The sequence below is a fragment of the Staurois parvus genome, unplaced genomic scaffold, assembly GCF_062004578.1.
Source record: "Staurois parvus isolate SC_StPar_1 unplaced genomic scaffold, SC_StPar_1.0 ptg000561l, whole genome shotgun sequence".
Lineage (NCBI taxonomy): Eukaryota > Metazoa > Chordata > Amphibia > Anura > Ranidae > Staurois > Staurois parvus.
The window spans coordinates 4,708,025-4,724,327 of NW_028318357.1; the positions used below are offsets into that span (position 1 = coordinate 4,708,025).

The 16,303-nt window shown below is 39.7% G+C and overlaps 1 protein-coding gene across 1 annotated transcript in view; it reads right to left on the reverse strand.

Moving 5' to 3' along the window:
* Positions 1-883: 883 nt before the first annotated feature.
* NT5E (5'-nucleotidase ecto) overlaps positions 884-16,303 on the reverse strand; it is a 139,143-nt gene continuing 123,723 nt past the window's right edge. The window contains exons 7-9 of the mRNA XM_089691338.1: positions 8,626-8,775; positions 7,811-8,011; positions 884-4,889 (exon numbers count right to left, since the gene is read on the reverse strand). Coding sequence (XP_089547464.1) covers positions 4,705-4,889; positions 7,811-8,011; positions 8,626-8,775 — 536 coding nt within the window. The 3' untranslated portion in view covers positions 884-4,704. The remainder of the gene's footprint in view (positions 4,890-7,810; positions 8,012-8,625; positions 8,776-16,303) is intronic.

The following is a 16,303-nucleotide window of genomic DNA, read 5'->3' on the forward strand; positions in this document are numbered from 1 at the left end:
CCCTCTCATGTACTTGAATGCCAGATTCCTGTGGAGGCCATAGCATTGGGGAGAGGCTACAGGAGGCTCTAGTAAGTTCTTTCACTGCACAAAACCCTCACAAAGTGACACTCTGCGTCTGGTGGCTGTGGAGGCAGGCTAGTGACACTCTGCATCTGGTCGCAGGTTACAGTGACAAGTGACACAATGCATCTAGTGGCAGGCTACAGTGAGAAGATGCATTTGGTGGCAGGCTACAGTAATCATTATGGTGACTTGTACTATTTAATTATATATTACAATGTAATAATAGAAATAATGCACTTCAGTCTTCCTGACACCATATCAACAATGGTGTCAGGATGATTGAAGAGCTAACGAACTCCCTCCCTGGTCCCTGGAAAAATCTTCTTCAAAGAAGCCAGTCCCTGGTACCAAAAAGGTTGGGGACCACTGAGCTAGGTAATCTACCACCCAGCATGCCCTATTTAGGACAGGGTGGCTACACTTGTACAGAAGCAGGTCAATCGTCTGCCCAGCCTCCAATATGAACATTTGACAGAGACAGTGATTCATTCAGGCCAACTGGAACTGTTATTCATAGCATTGTTTTTGTTTAAATATCTTGCCTTAGGTACCTTCAAGCTCTTGCAGAGCAAAATGATAATTCCATGTCAGATTTTCAAATGACCTTTTCCAGCATAACAGAACATTTATATGACTGAAGCTACATACTGTATGCTATTTGTGAAGGTGGCAATTTGTTTGTGGTTTGCCACTCTGCAATGAGACTGTTCAACTATTGTATTGTATGAAATCTGTGCTAAAATAGATGTGAAGCAACATTTACTCCAATAAAACAGTCCTGAAAAATATGTTTCATGCTAATCATTTACAAAGAAAGTGACAGACACCAAGGCAGCTTTATTCCAGTTGATTTTCCTTTGGTACAAATATATGAGGTATATACAATGTGAGGAAAAACAGCAGTAAAGATCCAAACCTGTAAAAACACTATGTAACAAATGCCAGAAAATTGTCTAAAATGACTTGTCCTTTCAGTCCTCCCATTCATAGTCACAGATTGATGGCAATTGTAGAAATGGCACAAAAAAACGATATACAGAAAATCATTGTATTTAGGTTTCCAAATAGTAAATGTCCAGTCAGGTAAATTCAAAGACTATAGGATCTCCTGTAAAACTGGCAGTGAATTATTGGTGATTATATTCCATAAAATTAGAAAAATGGTAAATCCATCTTTTCATCAGTCCACAAATAAAAAGAAAGTTGCTACATGAGTGGATGTCTACATTTATTCCTCCAATGTGGATTAAAGACTAACCTATATGGGCAATATTCAGTAACGTCAGTGAAAGATGAAACATTTCCCACTGTTACTGATTCACAGCAGTGGGGTTCAATTAGTGAGCTTTTCTGCTTTCCAATAAAGCTGAACTCCGGACAGACATAAAAGACAAAAATTATTACAGCTCTGTATTCATTAAGGCATCTCTCAATGTATGTATGTATATCAAGGGCCATGGATAAGGGGATACCACCAGTCCTCTTGTATGGGACCCAGGCCAGCAGGGGGGCCCAGGCAGCTGGGTGAAACGGATGTGGGCAGGGAGTATGATCGGCATAGTGGGGGGAAAAATTACTGGAACCAATCCCCTGTATGGTTCTCTCTGCAGCAGCTTCTTCTCCTTTCCCTCCTGCTGGCTTTCAGATGCCCTATACAGAGACCATTTCCAGTAATTCGTATCCCCACACCCATTTCCCTTCCTGTGTGCCATAAATCTTCCCCTGCTGTCCAGGCCCCCCCCCCCCTCCCCCCGTGTGCCCCATCCCCACCTCTGCCGTCTTCCCTCCTTTCCACTGGCAGATGCAAGCACACAATAGGATAGACAGTGGGGGGAGGGACTAGTAAATATGTCACATTTACGCTTTCTTTCCTGAATAAACACAATGAGTACTCGGCACTGATCAGTCACTGTGTTCATTCATGACTGAAGCATAGTAAACTTTGTTTTTTTTGGGTGGGGGGGGGGGGCTGTCAGGTTGGCTGTATAGGGCCCCATGATTTCTAACTGCTGTCCTGTGTATATCTAACCTGGTATCAGCTTCTTACAGTCCCTGTACAGCAGAGCTCAAGCTGGGAGAGGAAGAAGTAGCACTAGAAGCACAATAAACCTATGGATAGGAGGAGAGACTAGGGTGATGAGCTCATCACTTTTCTGCTTCTGATTTCACTGTCTAGTCACAGACTAAGGAAAGAACAAAACCTGTGTTACCCAACTTCAGCAGTGAAACATTAAATCTCCTGCCCTACAAACATGGCTCTGGTTTGTGGTGGACTGCGTAAATCTCAGGATGGGATGGACACAAATACAAATCCTTTGGTAGGTAAACAACTTCCTTATATGTAAATAATCTGTGTAGTTAGCTGTATTTCTGGAGTTTAGAATTAAATGTTCATTGGCTCTTAAAGTGGTTCTAAAAACCTCAAGGTGTTTTACCTTCATGCATTCAATGCATTAAGGTAAAAAAAAACCTTCTATGTCACAGACTTACCCCTTCACCCCCATTACATTTACCTGAGCCCCATCGCGATCCAGCGCTGTGCATGAGAATTGAGGCTCTCCTGGCTTTGACAAGGGAGCAGGGGTGGGGCCAAGTCCCGCTGTCTGTGTCAATGGATGTACCACTGATGGTATTCACCTTCATATAGGTGGCACTTTGCCAGGATTTCTGTGCAGATCTGCCTCCCAGCAAAGAGTCAATTACCATTACATGACCTATGCAGAAGCCCAATGTTTGTGGTGGGACAGCAGCTGCTACCCTTGTTGTTAGTCATATACACTAATCATTTCTCTACTTCCTCTCATTGTGTAGGCATTGAAATCTAATCTCTGCAGCAATTTCAGTATACACAGCCAGAGCCAAAATGTATATCTTTATGTCTAGCACAGCTGTGCCCAGCAATATTAGATGCCCACCACATCAGTGTGACATCAGTCCAAGTGTAGAAACGGGTTAATAGGAGAGCTCATTCCACAATCTTACAAAACTACAGTTGGGGATTGCTGTGTAAAACCAGGTGTATTTAAACCTTCATCCCCACCCCCTCCTTTTGGATTCTATACACACATCCCTCTGAAATAAGAAAATCTTCAGTATTCATGGAGCAGGAGCAGCTGTGCGGCCACTTCCAGGAGCAGGTCTAGCTTTTGCATCTCTCCATGTTGCAGAGAACTAGATTTCTTAGATACATATAGATTTTTTGGTGGACATGGCAGAAACTGTCTGCTGTTTCCAGAAGTGCGCTGCACAAAAACTTTGAGAGTTGATCAGGACCATGCATTGTACAATCCATCCAGCTCTACTCAATCCACCCCAAAAATGTTGGCTTTAATCACATCATAAAGCAATGGAAGATTACTCAAACTTCATTCAAACCCATTATTTTCAAGGGTGGGCTCAGATTAAAAATAAACACTTATTCACAATTATATGGATACTTTATCAAATGTGAGACCAATTAGTTGTTTTTGTGGATTTGAAAGCACATCTATAGCCAAAATTGTTTTACCTCTCGGTTGGTTGTATTAGAATTGATAAAGGTGTAAAACCCCTGTCAGATTTTTTTTTTTATTGCTGTCAGTGTCCATGCTTCGGAGATTACCCTCCTTAGTTATACTGCTGACCATTGTTAATAGGGTTTTGTTCAAAAACTAAAATGTTTTGGCTACAGATACATTTTAAGAGTAAAAAGCTACAATAAAGGCAAGCAAGGAACACATCTGTGTTCTCACTTATACCAGGGGGTCAGCTGGACTGGCTATACACCTAAAAATAAATGGGTAATCAATTACAGATTTGATCATTTAAAAACAATATTTTTGTCAAAAAATGATTGATTAGCACAACAATTAAAAAACTTGATGTGGTTGGTTCTAATAGGATTTTACATCTGGACTGACTTCCCTTTTTACTACTTTTTTTTGCAAAAAATGATAATTAATTGATCCAACTGCCAGTTTAATGAATGAGATTTCTTAGAAATAGAATTCTATGATTGTTGTGTTGAACATTCACATGGTACATGTATGGCAAACGTTACTGTAAACTGTCAATGACAACCTGACAATGTTCAATTATGAACACAAGGTAAAAAAGGAAAATCAGCATATAGTACATCTTCTAATGTTATTCAAAAATACATTTTCAAAAATACTAAATTTTTTGTTTTTCTCTTTTTGACTTTTCCATTATAGCTATATTTATTTTTATTTTCTCTGTTCCAGAAAGCAAATTGGCAATTACTGTCTGGTCTGGAATACTTCCTTGTCTTCTGTATGGGGTAATGGCTAAATTCTTGGACTAACATGGCAAATCCAGACGGCAAGCCCTGTGTTCTCCTCTCTCCAGGCAGCTGCTTTTTTTGAGGCTATATTTTATTTAGGATATAATTGTTCATTTTGCAGTTTTGTAATACTGTAGCAATGCAATGAGTGATGAAAACAAGGTTTTAAAGTTACTGCAATCTCTGCTTATTGTCACACCACAATTATGAGTCATTGACATCTCCCAAGTGGCCTCTGTGTCAATAAGTTCATTTTGTGTTTTAAGCGGATAAAAATACATTTGATGGCTTGATCTCACAATCTTGATTCACTAAAATATTTTGTATTCATATTTTGTGCTGAAAATTACTATTGTTTAGAATAATCGGTGTAGCAACACCAGAAAAGCTGTGATGTAAACCAGTGGGTAGTTCATTTGATTAAAATGTGCTGATGACCGGCAAGAGTCTTCAGTGGTAAACAGGATCCTCCCTTCCACAGCAGGGTAAACCCGTACCAATTTATTAATGTAATTTCCAACAACTGCAATATCAAGATCCCCTGGGAAGGAAACAAAAAGGCAACAACGACAGTCAGACAGTGGGAAAATGTGCATGTATATATGTCAAGCTATCGTCTCTTAAGCGATGACCTCAGATATGACTGCTGTTCAAATTTATACCCTATAAAAAAAAGCAACAGTTCAATGGAATTGTTTCCCTCTGCGTTTAAATGGAAAGTATAATGATAGACTCTTCAAAGGCTGCCCGCGCTAACCCTAAAAAGGAAACTATAATGGTTTCTTTTTTTAAAGTTCACAGACTGTTGCTTGCCTAGCTCAGACACACTGGTCTGTTAAGACAGGGACTGTGTTGGCTATGGCTCTTCTGAAACTCTTACACATGGTACTTTTAACCTCTTTTCTTTGGGGCAAATAATGCTTTTGTATTTTTTCAGTTCAATTTATTGATAAATGTCTAATGCATTATACTGTATTCATCATGTTTGACTGAATCTCCATAACCCATCAAAGTTTTCTCAAAGTGAACACTGCAATGTATCCATCATGTAAATCTTCTTTATTAATAAAGAGGGCAAAACATGACAGGTGTTACCTCTGTCCCTCCTCAGCCTCCAATTGTTACTCTCAGAAGTGATTCTGACTTTGCTCCCTATCTGTTCACGTTAATGGGCTCCCCACATGTCCTCACTCACACCGTCCTAGAACTCATCAGGAGCAGAGGCTGTCTGCAGTCTCCCTCTTATGTGCAGCAAACCTGCTTGTCATTAACTGGAATCTTCTCTTGAGTTTCAGAGACTCAGGCACCCTTTTACTGCCAAAACCATCATTTAGCCTGCCATGCAGTTTTACTGCATTTTCACAGCAACATACATTGGGGTTGATTTACTAAAGGCAGATAGGCTGGTCACTTTGCAGGAGAATTTTCCCTTTACTTAGTGAATGTAGTGAAGACTCACTTTAAAAAGAATACCCAATCATGTACAAGGGAAGAAAAAAACTGTATTTTTGCTTGCGCAGGATTAGATAATGGAAGTCAGTAGAACTTCACCTCGATCACTAAACTAAGGGAAAATTCCCTTGCAAAGTGAACATTTCCAAGTGAACGGCCTAATTGTCTGTAGTAAATCAACCCAGTTGCATCTTTGTTGTAGAAATAATCCTGACAGAGGATTCCCTGAGTACTACTGATTAAAAGATATGACATTAGTAATTTTCTTTTTTTTTTTTACTGATCTTAACAGGGGGGAGAGAGAGAGGGGGGAAGAGGGAGAGGAAAGAGAGAGGAGAGAGTGAGATGGAAGAGAGAGAGAAAAGAGTGAAGAGAGAGAGAGAAGTGTGGGTAGGAGCTGATGACATCATGCCACAAACCGGAAGTGAGCTGGCTGCCATCTAGCGTGAGACATTTTCTATTCAAATGAATGTATACTGTTGTTCACAAGATTATGAGCACTTTTTAAGTTGCGTTTTTATACTATTGGCTATTTTTAAATTAAAAACAGTGGTTATATGGAGAGCACTATATATTCCCTTTTTTTTATATATATTTCTCTTTTTTGAGCTTCCCATTTATAAAAATTGAAGGATTGCCAAGGATGAAGGTGGATTGAAGGACATCTTTACAGAGTAGAGGGAAAAAACACTCCTGGTATATGACACCCTGCTTAAAAGGGAACGCGTGTGATACCGAATTCCTACTGGGTCAAAGCATAAGGTGAGAGTATTGGCGTGCTGGTGATCGTCATTTCACATTACAAAATAAAAGAATGTTTCAATGATTTATACATATGGTGACAGAAAATGTAAGGGTATACGACACTTTTGGAAGAAATTACTCACGGACATTCACGGTATAAAGAAAGAATGTTTGATTATGGACATGTTGTCTTGTTTCTAAGACCTCTTAAAAACAGAGACATGTTTGTTGCACAATATAGGTCAATTTTATTTTAATTATTTTGTGTAGTACTGAGCAGCACTGTTTTATATATGAATTCACTTGTGTGTGTAAATTTCAGCTTCAGCTATTGAGCTCTGTAGTCAAAGGACTTTTTACAACATGAGTATGGGCTTGTACACACCATGTTTATTGAGCTGTGTTTTTCTGCACCTCACTGCACATGTATGGTGTAAACAGGGTGTAAACAGGGCGCGGTTTTTGGTGTGCCCTGTTCACACCATACTTATGTGGTGGCGTGCAGAAAAACACAACTCAATGAACATGATGTGAACAAGCATTTAAGGAGAAAAATAAATGTGAAAGGGTGCCTAGAGTTTCATCCATTGCATATTCATATGCAATATTATATAATAACTTCACTATGAAAACATAAGAAATAAAGAAAAAAGGTACAAATCCACTACATATTCCCTTTAAGAAACTGCCAATTCTAGCAATATTCTCCCAATTTCACAGCCTGAATGAGCAATACTGAACATTTTTCATCAAAGAGGGAGCAAAAAGTACTGAGCACAGTGCTCATGGTATACATGACAAGTATTAGGTTTTTGTTGTTGTGTACCGTAATACTGCAGTATAGACATGTTCAAGGCACACTGATTTCATATGGTCTGCACATGGTTACCAGGGGGCCATAGAATTGTATAGAATAAACACAAATGTGCTTAAAACACCGTGTTTACCTTCTTTCCTGTATGTGTGGTCTCTTTTTATTTTTGAGTGCACAGCGTGCCCGTTGTTCAGTATGCATGCTGTTTATAAAAATTTATGTTTATATATGTTATTTTTTTCTGCACTGCTTCTATCTTCTGTCTTTTTTCGAAAGAAAAGGCAAGGCCCCTGGATTAAAAAAAGGTCCCATTGAACTCTCCTTCAATATACTGTAAATATACAAGGTCCGGATGTGTATAATGACTGTTATATGCAGCAGAATTCACTCCCATCCAAAGTGCTCTTACATATGATTACATTAGTGTGCCATATTCCAGTTTTAAAACTTACCACTGTCGTGTCTCAGGCGTTCACTTTTTAACATACTAAAGCCATCTCCACCCTCAGCAAGGAAGTTTGGAAGAACAATTTTATAAACTTGGTCCATTTCCACTGGAACATATCTCGGTACTCTGCATTTGGTACACATAGCTTCTAATTTGAGGACTCTCTGCCCAGGTTCTTTATTTAAATTGTACACCACTTTAAATCCTACAAAATAAAGAGACAGTCATATACTGTGTATGCTTATAGAGAAATTATTTAGAGTCTTGAAATAGAATAGAATCATTTTCTGGCAAATGGGATGTAACATTTTGCCAAAGAGCTATAATAAAATGTAGGTATGTAATTGAAGGTGGTTGACTATTTTTCGGCATGTTTTCGCATTGAATGAACATACACAGGAGTGAAACGGAGAATGCACTATATTCATATATAGAGTAGAAAGCTGTCTATCACTACTACGCCTATTATTAGCTAATATGTCTACACTTGCAGCCATGCATGTCTTCTGACCGCTGGTGTCAGTTTACTGTTAGACTGACGATACAGATTTATCGAATATACAGCTAAAATGTCCAACCAGTCTACGCCTGTTTTCCTTGTAAGTGTGCCCCATACGCCATACAATTTAGCACACAGGTTTTTAAATTATAGATAACATCAAAACAAATGAAAAACTAAAGCAAAGTAAAAGGAAATCTAATTTTCAATATTTTACTTACATACATACATTATTTTATTTATATACATACATTACATACAAGATTATATGCATTGTGTAATCATTATGCATTGATGTAAATGTGAGAAAATCAACATACCACCCACTTGCAGGAACTCTCCAGTACTAGCACCATGGCGGTGTACACTGTGCTCAAATGCATTTTTTAGTGTAGACCCTTTAACTTCAATCAAATCGAATGTACCACCAAAAGGTAACACTGATAGCAAGTCTTCAGTAGTTATGCTACCTGTAAAACAAATAACATTTTTATTAGGTATTCTTTTTGTTAGAAATTATCGATGTAGTACATAGCAGCCCCCAGCCTCTTTCTCTGGGTTTCCCTGTTGGTGCTCCATGCTTCATCCCCCATCTGAGTGCCCCAATAGTGCCCCGAGTCTGTTTGTCTGGCCCTACCCCCTGCTCCCTCTTCACTGGTTGTGATTGACAGCAGCAGTAGCCAATGACTCCCACTGCTGTCTCTGAGTCAGTGAGAACAGGAAGAGCAGAGAGAGCCACTCCTCTCGGGGACAGCATTAGGGTAAAAATGTTCCACCATTACAACCACTTTAATATTTTCTTGAAAGTCAAGAAAATAAATAGTAATGTTTTGTATTCTATACCATGCTCCAACACTCAATATTTTGTGCCAAATAGGATAATACTTTAAGGCTGCATGCACACTGGTGCTTTGCCCCTTCAGCGTCAAATCCCAGAATTTCTGGGTGCTTGGGAGGCACAGGTGCAGCCCATCTGCAATCAGCCTGTCAAGGTCTAAAAAAAGCTGAAATTCTCAGTGACTGGACATGGTACCAAGTGACACTTGTATTTAGGGCCATGTGCAGTCAGAGCCATACGACCAGCGCATGCAGCCATGTCCAGCTGCCACACATTTCAGACTGTCATAAATTTGGATGCTGCACCTGTGCCTCCTGGGTGCTCCAAAAGAGCCTGGATTTGATGCTGAAAGGCAGTTGGCGGGTCTGTGCATATACTGTATATGCAAGTCCGAGCAGCATATATACACTACTTTGAAAAAGTCTTAGGCAGGTGTAAAAAATTCTGTAAATTAAGAATGCTTTCATTTCATAAATAGAAGTGTTAATAGTTGATTTTTTGTTATCAATGAACAAAATGGTAAATAAATGAATAGAAGAGAAATCAAAATCAAATCAATATTTGGCGTGACCACCCTTTGCCTTCAAAACAGCATCAATTCTTCTAGGTACACTTGCACACAATTTTTGAAGGAACTCAGCAGGTAGGTTGTTCTAAACATTTTGGAGAACCAACCATAAATCTTCTGTGGATGTAGGCTGCCTCAAATCCTTCTGTCTCTTCATGTCATCCCAGACAGACTCGATTTTGAGATCAGACTCTGTGGGGGCCAAAGTATCACTTCCATGACTCCTTGTTCGTAATGTTGAAGCTAGTTCTTCATGACATTGGCTGGCTGTATGTTTGGGGTTGTTGTCCTGAAGCAGAATACATTTGGGGCCACTAACATGCCTTCATGACTGTATGGCATGATGGATAAGTATCTTCCTGTATTTCTCAGCATTGAGGACACCATTGATTCTGACCACATTTCCAACTCTGTTTGCAGAAATGCAGACACTCATTGTACCACTCTCCAGCCCTTTGCCAACAAACTGCCTCCTGCTACAGCCAAATATTTAAAATTTTGACTCATCAGTCTAGAGCACCTGCTGTGATTTTTCTACACCCCATTTCCTAGTTTTCGTGCTTAGTTGAGTTTCCACATCGGAGATATGGCTTTTTTTGGGCACAATTCTTCCATGAAGACCACTTCTAGTCAGACTTCTCTAGACAGTAGATGGATGTCCTTGGGTCCCAATGGTTTCTGTCAGTTCTATGGTGATGGCACTGCTGAACCTCTTCCGATGTTGAAGGGAAGTAAGCATGATGTGCCTTTCATCTGTTGCATTAAGTTTCCCTGACCAACATCTGCATCTACGGTCCTCAACATTGCCGTTTCTTTGTGCTTCTTCAAAAGAGCTTGAACATCACATCTTGAAACCCCAGTCTGCTATGAAATCTTTACCTTGAAGAGACCTTGCTGATGCAGAATAACTACCTTGTGTTTTGTTGCTGTACTCAGTCTTGCCATGGTTTATGACCTGTTATGTGAAACTGTCTTCCACAACCTCACCTTAGTAACAGAGTTTAGCGGTTCCTCACCCAGTTTTAAGCCTCCTACCATGCTGTTTCTGTGTGAGGTAATGACTGGTTTCAATCTACAGTATATATGAAATTAATGATGATCATTAGCACCTGTTTGGTATAAGTGGTTAATCATACACCTGATTCTAATCCTACAAACTCCCTGACTTTGTGCAAGTGTACAGAATTGTTACTGGTTTGAAGCCAAAGGGTAGTCACACCAAGTATTGATTTGATTTAGATTTTTCTTCCGTTCATTCACTTTGCATTTTGTAAAATGATAAAAATAAACAATTAATATATATATTTTTGAAAGCATTCTTTACAGCATTTCTTAACATCTGCCTAAAACGTTTGCACAGTACTATACAGTGCCTTGAAAAAATATTCATACCCCTTGAAGTTTTCCATATTTTCTCATGTTACAACATAAAATGTAAATGTATTTTATTGGGGTTTTATGTGATAGACCAATACAAAGTGGCACATAATTGTGAAGTGGAAGGAAAATGATCAATGGTTTTCAAAAATGTTTACAAATAAATATCTGAAAAGGTCTGGTGTGCATTTGTATTCAGCCCCCCTGAGTCAATACTTTGTGGAACCACCTTTTGCTGCAATTACAGCTGCAAGTCTTTTTGGGGATGTCTCTACCAGCTTTGCATATCTCAGGAGTAAAGGTTTTGCCCATTCTTCTTTGCAAAATAGCTCAAGCTCTGTCAGATTGGACGGAGAGTGTCTGTGAACAGCAATCTTCAAGTATTGTCACAGATTCTCAATTAGATTTAGGTCTTGACTGTGACTGGGCCTTTCTAACACATGAATATGCTTTGATCTAAACCATTCCATTGTAGCTCTGGCTGTATGTTTACAGACGTTGTCCTGCTGGAAGGTGAACCTCCGTCCCAGTCTCCAGTCTTTTGCAGATTTTAACAGGTTTTCTTCTAAGATTGCCCTGTATTTAGCTCCATCCATCTTCCCATCAACTCTGACCAGCTTCTTTGTCCCTGCTGAAGAAAAGCATCCCCACAATATGATGCTGCCACCACCATGTTTCACAGTGGGGATGGTGTGTTTAGGGTGATGTGCAGTATTAGTTTTCTGCCACACATAGAGTTTTGCTTTTAGTCCAAAAAGTTCAATTTTGGTCATCTGACCAGAGCACTTTCTTCCACATGTTTGCTGTGTGTGGCTTCTCCCAGATTGCAAACGGGACTTCTTATGGCTTTCTTTCAACAATGGCTTTCTTCTTGCTATTCTTCCATAAAGGCCAGATTTATGGAGTGCATGACTAATAGCTGTCCTGTGGACAGAATCTCCCACCTGAACTGTGGATCTCTGCAGATCCTCCAGAGTTACCATGGGCCTCTTGGCTGCTTCTCTGATTAATTTTCGGATGATGGATTGAACAGTGCTTCATGAGATGTTCAAAGCTTGGGATATATTTTTATACTTAACCTTGCTTTAAAGTTCTCCATAACTTTATCCCTATCCTGCCTGGTGTGTTTCTTGGTCTTCATGATGCTGTTTATTCATTAATGCTCTCTAACAAACATCTGAGGGCTTCACAGAACAGCTGTATTTAAACTGAGATTAAATTACACAAAGTTGGACTTTATTTACTAATTAGGTGACTTCTGAAGGCAATTGGTTCCACTAGATTTTAGTTAGGGGTATCAGAGTAAAGGGGGCTGAATACAAATGCACGCCACACTTTTCAGATATTTATTTTGAAAGCCATTTATCATTTTCCTTCCGCTTGTTGGTCTATCACATAAAATCCTAATAAAATACATTTAGGTTTTTGGTTGTATCATAACAAAATGTGAAAAGTTTCAAGGGGTATGAATACTTTTTCAAGGCACTGTATGTGTACAGCCACCAATTGACAATGATTTGTACAGGATGATTGGCAGCAGCTGTACACTGCACCTGTCAGTTCCGGCAGAGAAAATACAGTTGTATTGTACACTATAAGACCAATGGCAGCCATGTGCATGAAGCTTAAATAGTAACTGTCACTTGGGCCATTCAGGACAAAGTGACAGTCTCTGCAGATATTTCACAACACCCCCCTGGTTGTTAACCTTTTTGATCCACACTTCCAGGCCACCTTCCCCATGCTGCCGGAGTCCTTACTAACAGGGTGGGACTTCTGGGTATGAATGAGCATGGACAGCCAATCACTAGGCTCAAACACTGTCACATGCACCCCCCTGTCTAAGCTCCAATAACCAAGCAACAGACAGAATGCTGCAGAATAGTGATGCGGGAGAATGGTTTAAGTATGAAAACCTTAGGGGAAATGTGGGCTATCTGCAGGTGCCCAAATCTAACCCTCAGCTTTCTCTTTTTTGCATTGCATTCTGTGACCCTGCTGGTGGGACCTCCCACACTTTTTGCCCATGTGATTGCAAGACAAGAAATGAGGAATATGTGTTTTACCAGTATATGAAGACAGGCAAAAATCCCAGAAAGTGCTACCCTTCATAACTCTGTTAACAAAAGGTGCCTGAATGGGAACAAAGATGACACTAAAAATCCAGAACAGTTCCAACCCTTCCCCACTGAGTTTAAAACTAAGAGGATGTTTTGGTTGTACAAAATGCATACAACCAAACTAAGGAGTATCACCTCATAATTCAATAATTTAAAGAATTCCAAAAATACTACATTAAACACCACTCATATACCTTCTCCCTCCAGCTAGAAAACAAAATAAAGTACAAGATGTAAACATTTGATTTGTATTTTTTTACAGATTATAACATGTTTATAAACAAGATAAACACTTGTATCAAATACTAATAAAGTGCAGCTTCACACTAGGAATTGCACAGGAACATGCTAAAAGTAGTAAATGCACTACTTTTGTAAATGTACTGTAACGGATCTGCATTTAGGACCTGTATTTGGGATGACATTGACAGCCGCTGCAGATTGCAGCTGCGGTGTGTTTTAAATGTGATTTGGGAAATGTGAACGAGACACAGGTTTACTGCACCTCATTCTGGTGTGAATGGAGCCTAAAGCTGGCTATACATGGATTAAAATTCAGCGGGTTCAGCAGGGACAAGCCGAATTTCGATCTGTGTATGAACAAAATTAACTTATGTACAACCAAAAATTAAAAAAATAGGTGTAGCGCTCTCTAACAAAACAGTGACTGAAATCCCCAATAGGGAATAATGATGTGACAAATAGTGAAAAAAACAACAAACTTATAGTGTTCCAATACTGTATAAAATGGCACAAGTGAATAACCTCAATACAATGTATTGATATATAGAGAAAACACACATGTGATCCCAACACTGGGGGATAAATCCTGCACAAAAAGTGACAAAAAAGTGCCCTGTGTCCAAACACTCAAATCATATAACGAATATATAAATAAATATATACACCCCTATAAAAATATGATCGATCCAGTAATATACAAATAACAGTATTGTGAATAGGGTACCCTGATGAAGTCACGTGTGTGACGCAACGCGTAGGTGACGTCACTTCCGGCGCGGACACCATCTTTGGGCTCTCAAAAGAACCCATGCAAGTACACCCATCACATGAGGTTCTAAGGCTATGTACAAGATGTAATATAATGTGAGTGCATTGGTTTTATTTATCTTTACTGCATAATAAACGATATCATGCTATGGAGGTTCTTCTCTTTATGGATCCTGTGGGAGCTGGTCATAATGACTAGAGGCATTTAAAGGGGAATATCAAGCTGGTCTTGGTCTGAAAGTCATATGCTGTTTCTCCTGTTGTGAAATTGTTTGGAGGATACGATTTGATCTGGGAGGATCCAGGAGTGATCTCAAAGGCTTGTAGGCCCTTTTAGGGTCACGGTAAGGAGATGAGGAGCCAATCTAGCTGTGTGTGGAATCATCACCAGAGGCAGCAACGCACAAGAATCACCTGCATGTTTTTTATATATATTTGTGGACACTGGTGTCATGTACTGTCAGATTGGATTTGTGTTTATATATTTTGCAGAAGATTTATGTATATTTTTTCTATTCACAATACTGTTATTTGTATATTACTGGATCGATCATATTTTTATAGGGGTTTATATATTTATTTATATATTCGGTATATGATTTGAGTGTTTGGACACGGAGCACTTTTTTGTCACTTTTTGTGCAGGATTTATCCTCCAGTATTGGGATCACATGTGTGTTTTCACTATATATCAATACATTGTATTGAGGTTATTCACGTGTGCCATTTTATCCAGTATTGGAACTCTATAAGTTGGTTGTTTTTTTCACTATTTGTCACATCATTATTCCCTATTGGGGATTCAGTCACTGTTTTGTTAGAGAGCGCTACACCTATTTTTTTAATTTTTGCTTTTTTCCACTTTTAGGTAATAAGGTGCAGGTGTTAGCAGCTTTTTATAGTTATATTAAGTTCTGAGCGCAGGAGGTCCTCTTTTTTACATATTTATGTACAACCAACCTGTCGGATAAATGAGGCTTGTTCAGCGCCACCAGCTATAGCCAGCGCTGATACAATGTGTTCTGACATTGGGGAAGTCTCCCCGCTGTGGGAACAGAATAGCTTAGCGGGAGTGATTCTCCCATCCATCTCAAAAGTGTGTGGAAACGGGTTGTAAATTAACTAGTTAGGTGATGCCCTAGATGGGAGAGTTGGGGTTAATGTTTTTCCTGGGTTTTTTACTTGGCTTCCTTGGGTCCGACCCACTATTCCTGTGTATAAAAGGGACAGTGGCCCAGGGCCGGAGTCCCTTGGTCCTAGAGTACCGAAGCTCCCTGCTATGCTGCTAAAACATCTGCAAAACTGATGTGATGTAGGAAGCTACTGGAATCTGGAGTTCATCCTGAAGATACCAGCCATTGGGGAATGCCACTAATGGACCTGCTTATATGCATGGACGCTACCTTTGCAAATATGCCGGGACAGCATGTATGCCTGAGCTAGGATTAGGGATTTAGGAGAAAGACTGTTTTTATCTGTGAGACTCTAATATTTTGCCATTTCATAAGTAAAATGGTGAAATTTTACCTTTTGCCTGGTTAGAAGTAATTCAAAAGAGTGTAGTGCAAGTAACCGCCACATTGCTATAGTTATGGGTCACCAACACATTGGGGTATGAAAAGTTAGCACTAAAATAGTTGTCATGGGGCAGTACTACATGTGGTTGCCTGGGCAAAGGAAGTCTACAGTCAGTTAATGCAGCCTGTTGGCTGTTATATGTGAGCCAGCTTCTAGCCATGAAGTAGATATCGTCGGCACTCCTTCCACTGTGGTCTGTCTCCCATAACAATGGTAGCAATCCCTCATTGCAGAAATCCCCATGCTGTACAGTAGCTCAAGAGTCAACTCAAGTGCAAGTGTAGAGCCTGTGCTAGGTTTATGGCGGGGCTCACTCTGCTACTGGAAATGGTAGTGGAAAATGCTGGACAGGTGGTTGTGGACAAGACTCAGCGTGTCCCTCCTAATTGCAGTTTTCAGTGTATGTATGTTTACACTGGGACCCTAGAGTAACTGGAGAACAGTTATGGTGTAGATATGCATGCAAGGTCATCTCTGAAAGTGGAGACCCGCCTTCAGGTCAAGTA